The sequence below is a fragment of the Petromyzon marinus genome, chromosome 30 (assembly GCF_048934315.1).
Source record: "Petromyzon marinus isolate PM22_M1 ecotype Great Lakes invasive population chromosome 30, UKy_Petmar_22M1.pri1.0, whole genome shotgun sequence".
Lineage (NCBI taxonomy): Eukaryota > Metazoa > Chordata > Hyperoartia > Petromyzontiformes > Petromyzontidae > Petromyzon > Petromyzon marinus.
Window position 1 is genome coordinate 4,846,513 of NC_133696.1, and position 15,112 is coordinate 4,861,624.

The 15,112-nt window shown below is 42.8% G+C and overlaps 1 protein-coding gene across 2 annotated transcripts in view; it reads left to right on the forward strand.

Moving 5' to 3' along the window:
• Positions 1–10,182, forward strand: part of LOC116947497 (sodium- and chloride-dependent GABA transporter 3-like) — a 140,452-nt gene extending 130,270 nt beyond the window's left edge. For both annotated transcript variants that reach the window (XM_032963310.2, XM_032963311.2), the window contains exon 16: positions 114–10,182. In XM_032963310.2, the coding sequence (XP_032819201.1) occupies positions 114–245 (132 nt within the window). In that variant the 3' untranslated portion in view covers positions 246–10,182. The remainder of the gene's footprint in view (positions 1–113) is intronic.
• The last annotated feature ends 4,930 nt before the right edge of the window (positions 10,183–15,112 follow it).

Genomic DNA, 15,112 nt, shown 5'->3' on the forward strand with positions numbered 1-15,112 from the left:
TGGGGCGGCTTATGTCTATTTTTTCAGCCCCACCCCCCCCCCCCCCCCCAACATACCACGTTGTTACTCACACTTTACACCATTTTTCTCCCCGGGGTGCCTTTCTCTGCCAGCGGTTCCACACACTCATGCAGCCCAGCTCGAGCCTGCCACAGATGAAGCGCCACCAGCTGGGCAACCGCGTGGAGGAGAGCAAAGGTCCCGACACCGTGTGTGCGCTTCTCGAAAAGGAGACGAACATCTAGGCGACAAGAGGCGTCTCATACAAGCCCTCCGTCACCTCCGAGCCACTTCCCGAGCTCCAGTCATCCTCCACTTTTAGCCATCCGAACGCCCCTTCCTTCTTCCCTCATTCCCATCCCTCCCAGCCCTACCAGCCCTCCCAGCCCTACCAGCCCTACCAGCCCTCCAGCACTGAACCAGTAAAGGGTCCAGAGATACAATGCAGACATGAAGTCATTCCAGTAAGAGATGTCACCCTCCGCACGGTGGCAATGCATTCTAATGAAATGCTCCTGGCAGATTACCCGCTGCTTTTTTTTTTGGCTTAACACTCAACCTGAGATGCAGATTGTGAGATGCATAAGCCACATCTTTTTTTTGTATTTGTTTAATTTGCTCTAGAGCACTGTATTTTCAATTGTGTTACAATTGTGCTTTCGGCGTTGAGTCAAAGGATGACGAAAATCTTGTTCGGAACTCGCATTGTGTGTCTGAGAACAGGCCTCGGAAGATGACATCATTGAACTACTTCTGAGGTCATTTCTTTCGGTGTCTTTATCCACAATAGGGGGATATGACTTTTCAATGCTCCGCTGATAGTGTTTGCCGCATGTCAATCAAACCTATTTCAATTATCAGCTGCGGATGAGGCGAATTACGTGGCGGAAGCTAAATTAAATATTACGGATTTTTTTTTGTTTGTTATTTGCATTGATTGGTAACTCGGCTGAGACCGTAAACACACTGTTCTTGAGAAACTTGTTTAATCACCAGTGGTTACCAGCTGCAGTGCTCTGAGATGGTGTTAAACGGTCCGAGTCATCCAAGCGCCTCCCGTCGCAAGAAGCGACCCCTTGACTGAGCCGCCCTTTAGAAGCGTCGAGCGAACCCGGTGCTGCATCTCAGCCACGATCAGTGCCCGACGCTCGCGTGCCCACGGTTCGATTCGCAGGGCCGTGCGTTGGGGGTTGTGGCCATTGCGGACGGGGTTGGGTGACCCCAGGAACTGTAGGTGCATCTGGCGAGAGCTACTCCCATCTGACCGTTAAGCCTTCGCTGGTGAATGACTGTCGATTTTGGTTTTTTTTTGTTTAACACGTAGGCTTTCGCGATCAATATCCATAATACAGTTTTTTTGGGGTGTATTTTTGTTGTTAAATCAAATTTGCTCACGCGCAGCATTGTGGACGGGGTGTATCGGCAGTGATGGCACGAAGTTCGATTTTTTTTCCCCCATACAGGAAATGCGCAGTAAAAGTATTTTCCCGCACGTCTAACAATGCATGCATTTTTATTGTTCGTGATTTCCCGATGGTCGACGCAAGAATCTACTTGCGTATCGGTTATCTATCAAATGTGACTCGGTTGTCATATCATCCAGACCTGAAGTTGACGGACATTATGCCGTGCCTGTGATCAAATCAGCATGGATATTCCACATTTCATCAGACGTCAGAAGCTACGCAGGGCTGAGCCTAGTTGTGCACTTGGACGAGTGACCACCAGGGCTTGCCGGTGTTTTAGGTGTGGGGATGCGACATGGCCAGGAGATTGCAGTGCTGTGTCACATCTTTATATGCACGGTTGTGTTTCTTTCTTACCCGAGTTCTCCAGTTTTTCTCCCGCGGCCAAATCCTCACAACAGCAAAAAAAAAACAACCGTTGGCAGAACGCCCTTAGGTGCGGATGGCCTAAAACAGCTGCATGTATTTTCAATTCTTCATTGTATAATTTCGGTCAATTTAAGACGCTCCGGTGTTGTTCCACAGTCACGTGCACGTGCCCTCCTGTGTTGTGGTTATTCTTCTCGTGCCACTATAGCGCTCCCCTTTCACTCCAGCACAGGCCTCGGCATTGCTCTGGAGAGTGGATTGCACTATTTACTCATGGGGGTGCTCAGAGAAAACGTAACAATGCCCCTTTTTGCCAGTGGTGCCAACCGATATTCAGATACCTTTGTGATATCCGTATGCCCTCAGTTGTCCCTCCCCCCATCAACAAATTTACACAAACATAACAATAGCAGAGCAAACAATACATGGGGTAAAACTAACAACATCTTCTCTGCATTATTACACGTATTTTTTTCTGGCAATATGTTAAAGTAAAAGCTGGGAGGTGCATCTTGTAACATGGTGTGAGTGTGCGCGCGCGTGACTGGATTTGCACAACTTTATTCACGCTGTGCGCAATTGTTTGTGGTGCAACTTTTCTTTCCGGGACATCTTATAATTCTGGAGAAGACAGTATTTGTCGGTCCGTTGGTTATAATTTCAAGCACTGGGGATGCAAACAGTGAAGGGCCAATTTAAGCTCTATATTCTTGTAGAACCTTTAACAAACGGAGCACTTAATAGTTGCTGGGATATGGGCAGTGAGCAGATACTCGTAAAAAAAACCATGGCATGTATAGTATATATATGGCAACAAATTATTAATTATAAGCGTGAGGCAGTTTTAATTTAGTATGTACCTAATTAACAGCTTGTGGAAGGACCCAACCAACGGTCAGTAGATAATATACTACTTTGCTGTGGTTTTATTCTTCATTGGAATTGTAATAAATACAAAATTCTGCTTATTCTGAGGAATGCGCAGACAACAGAGCAAATCGGAAATTACTTGTCAGACTCAACAAGTTCACAATGCTCTGTGTAAGCTGTGGAAGGAGCCTGTAGATCATGCATATTCGTATCACCTCGTTCATGTAGTCATCCGTTCACGAACGCCCTTCCTGATTCGAGAAATGTGTATGTATGTGGAACTTCTTTCGCACCTTACATAGCCAACTGTGCCAATAGAAGGTGCGGGGAAAGCACAACAATCTAAACTGAAAAGGTAGTTCTAAAGAAATTCGTTTTCAATCTAGATGGTTTAAAAGTGACCGTCTTTGTTCGATGGGTTTCGCCAAAAGCCTCTGCGCAGATGACCGGAGCTCACGTGATGGTTTAAGCTCCTTGGCGAGATTAGCAAAGTATTGTGGTTCATTTGTGGCAAGCACATTGTGTGTGCAATGAGTGCGACCTTAAAACCAACCATTGGTAACCAATCGCATCCATTTACCTCAATCCTGGGCCTTAATTGAAATATTCCGATGCCCCCTTTCAGTGAATTATTTGATGTTCTCCATCCAACTAGAGTCCTTGGGAGACTCACAAGAGGTGTGCACAATGTGCAGTTTTCCTTCAATATATCCCTGTCGTCAGAGTTGGGCTTGCCTCTTCTGACATTTGAAGAAAAAAACTGGGACAAATCACGGTAAGAAGTATATAATTCAATACCAGAACAGGGGAGAACTGTATGTAAATGCATTGTCTTGAGTGGTGCGTTATCATACAACTGACAAAAAGCGGGATTTTTTTTTTATGTCCAGGGAAAACTTACAGATTTCCCAGGACAGCTACCTCAAAAACCTGGACAAGGTGGCAATCGGGCAGCAGAGTCCTTGTGGCCTGTGCTGCCTGGAGTGACTTGCCGGTGGGTAATGTTTTGCCGTGACGCTCATGGGCAACAGCTAATATCACGGGGGGAAAGCTGCCGGGCCATGCCACCGCATCTCCTGACAAGGGTGTTCCACCTCTTGTAGCCACATTCCTTTATTTTGTGCACAGTATTATAGGCCACTCCGGGGCTATGTTGTGGGCATTACAGCAAAATCCGTTGTTGTACTGTGCTTCTATGCTCCCGTGCTTCCTGCCTTCGCCAAACTTGCACTGACCAGCGTGGTGAAGTATGATCGAATGACCCCATGGACCTCCACGTGTAGGGAGGCCCTCGTCCATCCAGCAGTGGATTGACAAAGGGCTGTAGATGTACTCAGAATTGAACGTTACGCTCGATGAGAGCCACTTAGATGCCGTGTCTCAATTTAACCAACTGTGTTGGCAGCGGCTGAGGTCGACGGAGATTGAAAGCACACCGACGCAACACCACCACCGTCGTCATTCACACGTGTTCTCTAGTGTGTGTGTGTTTGCCGAAAGAAAAAGGCAGCGTTTTAATTGGTGGCAAGTAGCCGCGGTGATTTTTGGACTGCGCTAAGCGGTCGCGTATTCGTTTGAGTTCGTTCGTGTTTATAGGGGTGTCTTTTGACGGGACTCTTTGATGAGTGGTAACACCTGGTGGGAGCCATCGTGGATGTGGTGTGGCGGATGGTCTCTGACGCACAGCGATCGGGCAAGCAACTATAATTGAATTCACTATTGAGCGGTTGAAGTGGCCGACAATGTTAACCTTACATAAGCAATTAACACGCTTCGAGTGCGTTTTAGCCAGTGCTGCACAAGAACAAATGCAGGAACAAAAAGAATACTCACCACATTTTGATTTAAAGCTTTCGTGACTGCAGTAATTCATATTCTTAGTTTTTTCGGTAAAGTCACGTTGAAGAGAAACAACAAAATAACAAAATATATATAAAACAATAAAAAATTCTCACGACGTTTCGACCATAACTCAAACGGTCATCATCAGGTGTGTCGGTTTGCATAAATTATTATTATTATTATTTTTATATATATAAATAAATATGCCGTTTTCAAAATAAATTTATGCAAACCGACACACCTGATGATGACCGTTTGAGTTATGGTCGAAACGTCGTGAGAATTTTTTATTGTTTTATATATATTTTGTTATTTTGTTGTTTCTCTTCAACGTGACTTTACCGAAAAAACTAAGAATATAATACTCACCACAGTTATCATTAACAATGCCAAACAGTCATTCATGGAATTGACCAAACATCCCAATGTGGACACACCTCGTGACCTCCTGAAAGGTAAAAACAAAAGTATGTAAGACTCGGCGATACTTTCCTGGATGAGTAAAAGGCATTATTGATCTCATTGTTAAAACAGTAGAGCACGGTGTGACGGGATAACGTTTCAGGCAGTGGGCCTTCTTCACAGTGAGCAGGGCGATACTAGCGCGTGGGCTTTCGCGGTCGTGCTGCATACCTCCCAGGTGTGTGTGTTGTCGGGTTGTGCCGCGTGTTCGTCGGCCACGATGTCGGACAGTTTCCCCTCCTGAAGAAGCTCGGCAGCAGCGTGGAGCAAAACGTCGGACATCGTGCCTCGCAACGTGCGGTATAACAACAACTAAACCACACGGTGGCGCTGTAGGACCGTTGCTCAATACGTACGTGTGTATGCTGAACTTCTTTCGCACCGTACGTAGCCAACCGTGCTAGGCGGGGGGGGGGCGGCGGGGTAAGGACAACGAACTGAGCGCAAAACAAAAAAAAATATGCATTGGGTTCTTGCTGTGCATACGAGTGTATTTCTGTTGAAAGGCAAAGATAACGGAGAAGATTGACTACGTGCGTGCAATGGTTGGTGATCCAATCAGATCCCACTCTTGTCAGTGACAAGTCTTAAGGACTGTCCTTGGTCTTTTTGTGCATCGCGGAGTGTTGTATTGAATGGAACTCCTCCTCCTCCTGCAAGTCGAGTCTGGGCTTGAGCCACCTCGTGTTTTCGCGAGTCGTGGCAACGTGCGGCAAATCTGCTCCGTGCCGTCAAGGCTCATTTCGTGGGCCGGAGGGATGTTCGTCGGAGCAGGAACACGAGTTTGTTTGTTTTTTCTTTGCAAAACGTTGGTTTAAAAGCGCACGGTTCAAATTGTACTCTACCGTTTTGCTGCGAAGCCAAGCTGAGGTTTCCCGAATGAGCGTGCCCACACGCAGCAAAGGCCGCCCAGCGTTGTTTTCAAATGGCCCACATTTGCCCTGGGCCTTTACACCGTTAGAGGGCCTCGCATGAGGCCCATTTTCTTTATCGCTAATGAATTAAGGGGGCCCTCCCCCCGCCCAGAGTGGCTGCCCCGGGGCCTGGACCGCCAGGGCCTCCAGGAACCTCTTGGGGTGGCCCTGCAACACGCCATGAATATTTATGGAGGATTTAACTCCTTGTGGTTACATGATGCTACACTACACTTAGAAACTGTATTCTGTTTGCTGCATCAGATTTTTATTTTTAAATACATAGCAAAATATATAAAAGTTTGCTTTTTTATTTTAAGTGAGTGAATTACAAAGTTAGTGTCAGCTCTTTGACCGACAAGTCTTTACCTAACCACGTTCGATTATAATGGATTTAGCGATTAACTGTGGTTGAAATTTGTATTTCGCAATGTAATTTTAATCATGTCATAGCCCATGCTAATATGTACAAATGTATTTGCAGTGAGTAATGTTTAAAAAACTTTCAATATAAAGCTCACAACCATTTTGTGTATCCATGAAAATTAGATTTTAAAAATACACTTGTGCAGCTGTTTTTATTGAGGCATATCATTTTTCACATCACTTTTGATTGTGTTAATAATATATTATATCATTACATTGCATAAATTGCACATTTTTAACAGTGGAATGTAGAACGTTAAAGATTGTAATCTCAATCAAAACTGTTGAATGGTTTGTTTTTTCCAGATTCCCTTGCACAAAAATCCTATACTATTGTAGTAAATAAAAATCCCTAAGTATCCTATAGGGACATGGTACTGAGGGCACCGTAAGTGAACCTTGCATTATTCACTTAGAGACTGTTTTGAAGCTTCTCGCTCTTTAATTATATCCTGCAATGTCATTTTGAATACCTTTTAGATGTTTAGTTAGTTGGAAATAGACATAACCTCTGAGATTATTGTGATATTTGCTTTAACTTCTTCCCATGATTTATAATTAGTTTATATTGGGTTAGGTCGTGTCGATATAATTATTAATTATATTTTTTACTATAACCCTCCACCACCCGACAGGCACAATCAAGTCCTCACGTGAGAGCTGAGCTTTTGCTGACACTTAATACACTACAAACTATTGTTATTTCACCAGGTAAGGCCCCTTGAGCTATATAGCTTTTTTTCAGGAGCGACCTGGCTATCACAAATGATAGCTCAATTAATTGGCTTACGTGGAAATATGTAGCAGCCAAATACTGTACTCTAAACGCATGTTTCCAAACGTGGAGGAAAAAAATCAAAGCAGCTGGAGAAAAATCCACACACACACGGGGAGAGAACATGCAAATTGCAAATATACAGCAGGTGCCAGGGTAGGGATCGAACCCACGATCTCCTGTATACCAAGCGAGGTGGTTAAGATCTCGCCACAGTGGCGCCCAGCCAAAAGCACGTGAGGGCTAAGCCTTTGTTAACACGTGATGATACTGGTTGGAACCTCCAGCGAAGCGTGGTACAGATATTGTCAAAATGATCCTTGCTTTTTAAAATTCCCTCCCTCGGGTTTTGTTGAAAAACCAAATCAATTGGCACATTTGCCCCACGTGACAACTTTATTTGATTAGCTCTGTCGCTGGGCGGTGCAGGTTTACAGTTTAAAACAAAAACATTGACATTATACCTACACAATGATCTAACCCAAAAGAAACGAATTATGAATCGTAGTATCAGTCGTGAAAGCATACGTTTAAAACGAATTCATCATCTTCAGCAGCCACTGTTCAATGCTGGATGAAGGAGGCTTCCCTCCACCGTCACCATCCCTCGCAGTCCAGCAATACCAGGATTCTTGTGGTTCCTTCGCATGAGCCAATGTTAACTGTTCCGTTGTATGTTCCCTATTAATAGCTTTTGTAAAAAAAACTACAGGTGTAGTTTTTTTGTCAAGTAATAAAAATCCACAGTATTTTGGCTCACTGGGAATGAAAGGGAAAATGTCAACGTTCCAATCCTCAAGCGCATGATACGTGCACCAAACTGTTTTTCATTCGTATATAATTGGCATGCAATTGCTTCACGTCACCCCTGCAGCCACAATAGAGGCGTCACGATGCACACACAAACAAATCGGTTCTCAAATAAAATCACGACACTTTAATTGTGCAACTGCGTCACATCGCGCTGGTAGACGTGGACCACAGCAAGCCCCGAGTCGTGTTTATTACGAATTGGGGTGTTTTTTGTTGTTGCGATAATCCGCTAAGGGTGTTTTTTTTTGCAAGAGAGCAAAATAAACTTGATCAATTTTAAAGAAACCTTAATGGACTGTCTTAGCAATATCATAGCAGCAAGGACTGAAAATATTCTACCACTGTCATTACCAACAAACACTGCCTGTATTAACTTCAAACTATATCAGATGACGTTTAATCTGTTTTCACAGACCTCGCATAATTTAGTTTTGCAGATTGCAATTGACGAGTTTTGTTGATTGAAATGTTTTATTACAATCATTATTCCCTACGTGTATCCAGCACAGTGTGACTGATAACCAATACTCTTTTAGAGGGTCCTGTATTCGGATGTTTGACCCAATCCACCGGTGGCTATTGGCACGTCGGAGTAAACTAGAGTACCTACTAACCGAATGACACTGTTTGCTCTGCGCAGATGGAGTCAATCATTCTGTTGCTCTGCTCAATATTGCCGGTCACCTCGCGGTCCAGTGGCTACGCAGCCCCAGTATATCTCTGGCAGCCAAACACCAGTGGCTACCTGAATTTAAACCTCCTAGGATCTTGGCGACGCCGGCTCAGTAAGCTGACTCCTGCCCGACGACCATTAAGGGCAGTGTTTCTTTGTGATGAGTGGTAAAGTTATTTTCATCTCATGAACCAGATATGTGCGTGTGTGCGTTATGCAAATGCCCTGCTCATGATCGGGAGTATTTTCGGAAGGTAAAAACACATCATTAGTATTATACTGGCCATCTACTTAGTATATAGTAGTGTACGAACTGTGTGCGATGCGTTTTACACATCCATCGTTGAAAGGATGTACCCGCTTCTGTGAATGTTTATACCCGTGATTCTTTAGGTGTTAAACCGTGTTTGTAAAAAAAAAAACTAAAAGAAAAAAACAACAACAAAAAACCGGACGCTCGTTTTCAGTTCCACGTTTAATGAGTCTCTGGTCTGTTATTAAACGCATACACTTACCACTCTATCTTTTATGACTGTTTTACTAAGCCAACATTTTACGCTTAACGGTGGACTTTCTGCATTATTTTAACGTGCAACAACCCCTTAAAGAGAAACATCCTTCAGGATTAGTTATTTTTTTTATTTCACGATTCTGTTTAGACCTTACTATCTAGGGTACTGACGCGTGTGTAATGGTTACAACAGTGTTGAACATACCACAACTGTGATTATACTTTACAGACGGTTTTTATTGGAGGTCCTTCCACCAGCAGTGGTGTGAACAAAGTGATGATTGTGCAGGGCTGCACATTTTCCTTTTCACATTTACGACCCAACCGGATGTTTTATTGAATGGAATGCGTATTAAAGAAAACGTCCTGATTACACTATTTAAATTGTATCAGGATGTTAGCTGGCCACAGCTAAAAAACAGTTTTTTTGGTAAATATCAAAACTGGTCGTGGCTCTCCCTCTCAAAATTCACCAACCCGCATCGACCAGCACGGTGAAGTATGGTCAAACAACCATCTCGGCTGACACGGCGTGGGCAGGCCTTCAACCAGATGTGGATGGAAAAAAATGGATTGTAAATTATTATTGTTATTACCATAAAATATTACAGAAATTCATAAAGAACCCAATTATGAACCTTATAGGAAGTTTAATCCACTTTGGATTTTATTGACATTTAAAATTCCATAGGACGTTTTGGAACATACCACAATTGTGATTATACTTTACAGACGGTTTTTATTGACTCTCGAAAATAAAAACGAACAAGAATCACTTTTATAGGCACAGTATTTTGTGAATACAGACGTCTTAATTTTGCCATTTATGATAAATGGTTCAAATGTCGTGTCTTATGTTTCACCCTCTTGTCGTGCCTAACAATGTATTGTTTGTATCGTAACATCACTGACCACGCTTGCCAGAAGTTCTTAATATCAAAAGTATTTTAAATTCTTATCGTCGATGTATTTTTTTGAAATCTTGTAACCAAATAGCAGTACAGTATATCCTAAACAAATGTTAACCTTGAACCTGATGTCATTAAAGGAACTAAAGTATATAGATGTTGTATCGCAGTGGTATCTTGAACAGAATATTGTGTTGTTTTTTATCGCAATTATAGCGACACTTTTATACTCGTATGCATGCCAATAATAGTAATCATGTTCAATTGTAAAGCTCACAGTATTCGCTGACTCCTGTAGAAAGGGAACCGGTTCAAGGTGCGAGGACATGACAAACCACAACTATAATCACGATACGGAATTTCTCAATAATTCTCGTCAGTCAAGCACTTGAATAAATTTAATTCGAAGATATAAAAAAGTGGATTCAGGTTTTTGTATTTTTGCGTTTTATCCTGACCCGCAGATGGTAGTTTTGGAAATGGACATCAACGGGTATAGACTGCCAGCCCATGAGATAAGGTTGGTGGTCAGTAGCACAGTGGGTGGGTGGGAAAATTCTACCATGGGGCAGGATCGACCAGAATCAGAATATGTATTTATCCTGGAGGTACCCGATGAGCTATAACGCTCTTTTTTCACATATGTCCAGTCGGGGCAGGTAGTGTATACACACTTGCTATTTATTTTCATATCCCGTGGATGTTTCATATCACACCGTTTTATTTTATTCCAAAACGATGTTATTCTAAGGTGCTATTGCTTCATGGCATGACTCTCCTGAAACAAAGCTACTGCTGTGAGCTCTCCCTATCGTGCATATTTGTGATCTGGAAATCACCTTTTCCAAGAAAAACAACCTTGTGATAATTTGCCATCCTTTGTCTTACCAATAATAAATGTTTAGTCCAATGGCTCATGGAGCATATGATGTGCCACATGCTTTGCATCAAATGCCACTGCTCCACTGTAAACAATCGAGGTGCTTTGGAACCAGAGAAGAATTTTACGGCATTTGTTGACGTGTGTCCGTGACTTCAAGAAACAATTGCGACTAAACATTGAGGAACTGCAAGAGTGGAATCTCCCACCAGCACTGAGTCAGAATCAGAATATGTATTTACAGAGCGAGAAATATTTTTTTTCCACAGATCTCCAGTAGGGGCAGCAGGTTTAGAACGTTACAAAAAGAGACAATATAACAAAAACAAGAAAGGAGTGAAAAGTTTAAGAAAGGTAAGAAAATAGTTTTTCATAAAACTAAACTATTTGTATTTGTACTGAGCAATTATGCCAACACAGTTCTGTGGCAGCATCCATGATTATTGTCATACACACACGTGATTATTGTCACACATAACTGTTTTTTCGCCAACTTGAGTGACACCAATGATTTAGGTGACTTACATTTGTCGGGGCATGACGTGTTTTTAAAATAAGTTTTGTAGACTTTTTTTAAACGAATAATTAAATTGTGTGTATACGTAATGATAACGTTATATCTGATTGAAATGAATAGTATGCAAATGAAATACAATTCCAGTCATTCTCAATCGATTGATGAATGGTGGCCTCTCCACACCATGTCGGTGATGTTTTTTTTGTATTTCAACTTTACCACGCTGGTCAGTGCAGGTAAGTGAACGTTATACATTTTTTTTTCTAATCTAAGAAACGTATTATTGAAAATGCTCAAGTGATCTTGAGAAGCCTGCACAATCCAGCAAAAATACGTCTTTGTTCTTTGCCCCCAACAAAATAGTGAAAACAAAACATTTACAAAGTGCCACGTCTCGTCTGATTCTCGGAAGCTAAGCAGTAGTTGAATTTGCTAAGCACTTGGGAGGGCAAACTGCCTGAGAATGCTGTGCTGGGTGTTGTAAGTTTGGGCTGCGATTTGAGGCCAAGAGATGGCGGTGCTTAACGCTGCCACTGTGGATGCGTGGTGGGTTTTCACTGGGTTTCACAGTTTTCTCACACGTGTAAAACTCCCATTTATTTAAATTGGCCAAATAGTCCAATGGAGCAGAACCCTCTTGAAAAAAAGTCTTAAGACTCGGTGAGACTTTCCGAGGCAAATAAATTCCACTATTATTTTGCATATTAACATTAATCAGAAGTGTTGCCTCTTCCAATCCAGAAGACCAACGAGGTGGATTTGGCTAAGTATCCTCTTAAACTGCGATATATGATCCCTTAAAAGTGATGTGAATGGCAACGCACAGGGAATTATTTTCTGTTTCAGTTTCAGTTAAGTTCATTTATTAGGTATAGCCCTGTGAGCCATGCGGCTCTTGAATCGGGTGCAACCGCAACAAACAAAAACTTTAACAAGAAACATCTTAAAGTGACTACGCGCAACAGAAAAATCCAGGGAAAAAAAACCCAGCAAAGTCCTCCAGAAAAAAGCACCGTTACCCTGAGCAGCCATCAGGGGGCACCATTGAGCCACTCAAAATCATCGATGCAGTTTTACGCGTAACCTTTCGGTGTTTCACAAACGTGGGTGATTCCGGTTTTGGCCTTGGCCGTAAGACTTACATCCGCATTAAGGATAATCTTTTTGTTGTTGTTGTTGGGAATAGAAGGCAAATCTCCCTTAGATTGTAAGATAGTATCAATGTACCGTATTCAGCCGACTAAACAATTCATGCGTTATATGCTTAGCTCTTTCGGTAAAGTCACGTTGAAGGGAAACAATAAAATAACGTGACTTTACAGAAAGAGCTAAGAATATGAATTACTGCAGTCACGAAAGCTTTAAATCAAAACTCATGCGTTGTAAGAATTGGTCGACGAGACCCATAAGCTGATGGAATAAAATATTAGTTGTGTTGACCGACAGATGTTTGTCCAATGACTACTTTCCTGCTCGTAATCCGCCGCAACATTGCATAATGTACCGTGTACATTTTTTGCTGCATTGCATTGAACAGGCTTCGTGATGTTGAATGGCTCTTGCCTCTGTCTGGAATCCCAGCAAACATCACTTAAGGGGATTCACAAAACCAGTCCGGCTTTTGCTCGCTTGAACAAACGTTGCAGGAAGGAAAGATTGTTTCTGATTAACCGAAGGTTGAAGGACTAAATTGTAATTGGATTGTACATTTAAATGGTTAGACATTTTTTTTTACGTATGGCAGAGGTAACCTTATTTTATAATCAGCCCATTGGAAACAGAAATCTGATACATCATCGTGCCATTTGCCCTCGAACACTGTTAATGAATTGAACGTTTCATTTATTTATTTTTTAAAACAAAATTTTACCCAACTACATGTATCTGAACAATAAAAAAAGACATCTGTGAATTATGGGGGGGGGGGGGGTGGAGATTACAATCCTGATCAAACCCACAGGGATTGAATATGTGACTTTGCTGTGTTTGACCCAGCAGGGGGTCGTGATGATGAATGCTTTTTTTAAGAACCACAGTCTTTGTTTTACAGCAGCAATGTGTGCGCTTGTGCCAACCGCCACTCCCCAGCTTTGAAGGTCAGTGTATAAACCCAGCAACCGGGATCGCCGCCCACAAGTTTTACACGCCACGGAAACAAGAGATACCCAATCGACTTTCTTTGTTAATCATTACAGTACTGTATACCTGAGACGCTGCCACAATGACGTAATGTTGTTGCCCACCCCCACCCACCCCTTCGATTAGCACTTACGGTGGTGCGCGAAAAAAGTTCAACATGCACACGCAATGGTTAGCGCCACTCGATTCGCGGTCCAGAGGTCGCCAATTCGATTGGATCTCGCGGCGCGGCAGATCGAACGACGCTCCAGGTTTATCTTCGTTCCCACGCCCACTGCTGCCTCTGTCTGCGCCAGTTGGATGAGCGGGGTTCTTACCGCGGTCCATTGGCAGGTCGCGTGCGGCGGGGTCGAGCGTGGGGTGCTGCCCATCGTTTTTCCTCCCAAGCGTGGAAGAAAAGACCGAAAACTCCCGTCATGGAGGGGGGCCTCTTTAGAGCCCCCTCAGGTGGAGGCCTTTCCGCCAGCGGAGGCGACTGCAAGCAATTGCGGCGCTGCGCATTTGCCTTCGCTTGTATATACAATCACTGCGAGTCTAGAAGTAGCGCTGTGGTAAATTCAAATGGGAAAGAAGGTACTGGATTGAGGCGCATGGCCCCGCTTGACACATTAACAGATTATCAAGTGTACACGGAGCGGCAGCGCCCACTGTGCTACGATCCCGGCCACCTGAGATCGATTCCCCTCCACGGCTAACATCAGTGGTGAGTGATATCTGAACCAGTTGGCTCCCCCCCCCGCCTCCTTCACCAACCTGCCATGATCGAACAACTGCCATGACCCACCCTGGCATGGGGAGGCCTTCATCCAGCAGTGGAATTACAAAGGGCCGTGCGTTATTAATGATAACATAATTATTATGCCTTTCAATGGATGTCATTTGTACTGGACAGGGACCTAAGTAATCACTGATGAGCACTGCATAGGCTGTGGTGCACTACAGCCTGCAAGCTTCCTAAGTCCAGTAAACGTGGAACATTGTGTCAACGTTGGCACGTTTACTGGATGGTGGCTCCTGCTTTTTAAAATGCATTTAAGGCCATGCCTGAAATTGTCCTCGTTAACACATTAATAGAATACCCCTTACCAAGTGTTTTCTGTGGCTCAAGCACATTCAATTTCCACTGGAGAAAATCACTCTGGGACGATACTTGACATAGTTTTCACATGCTAATAACATGCTTTTTAGAGGCAGTATAGCAAGTCGGTTATTCACCAATCTGCCTAAAGTTGGAGTCTCGATTTAAAGCTTTCGTGACTGCAAGGATTCATCTTCTTTGGTTCTTTCGGTAAAGTCACGTAGAATGAGAATAAAATAATAAATTGATAAAATAAAATGTATTGTGTTATTTATTTTAGCAACTTATTATTTTATTATTTTATTCTCATGTGAGAATTTTTTTGTGTTATTTTATTTTATCAATTTATTATTTTATTCTCATTCTACGTGACTTTACCGAAAGAACCAAAGAAGATGAAAGTTGGAGTCGTCTGTAATATGCAAGATTGAATAGTATTTGAATATTATCAAATTAATATAATATAAAC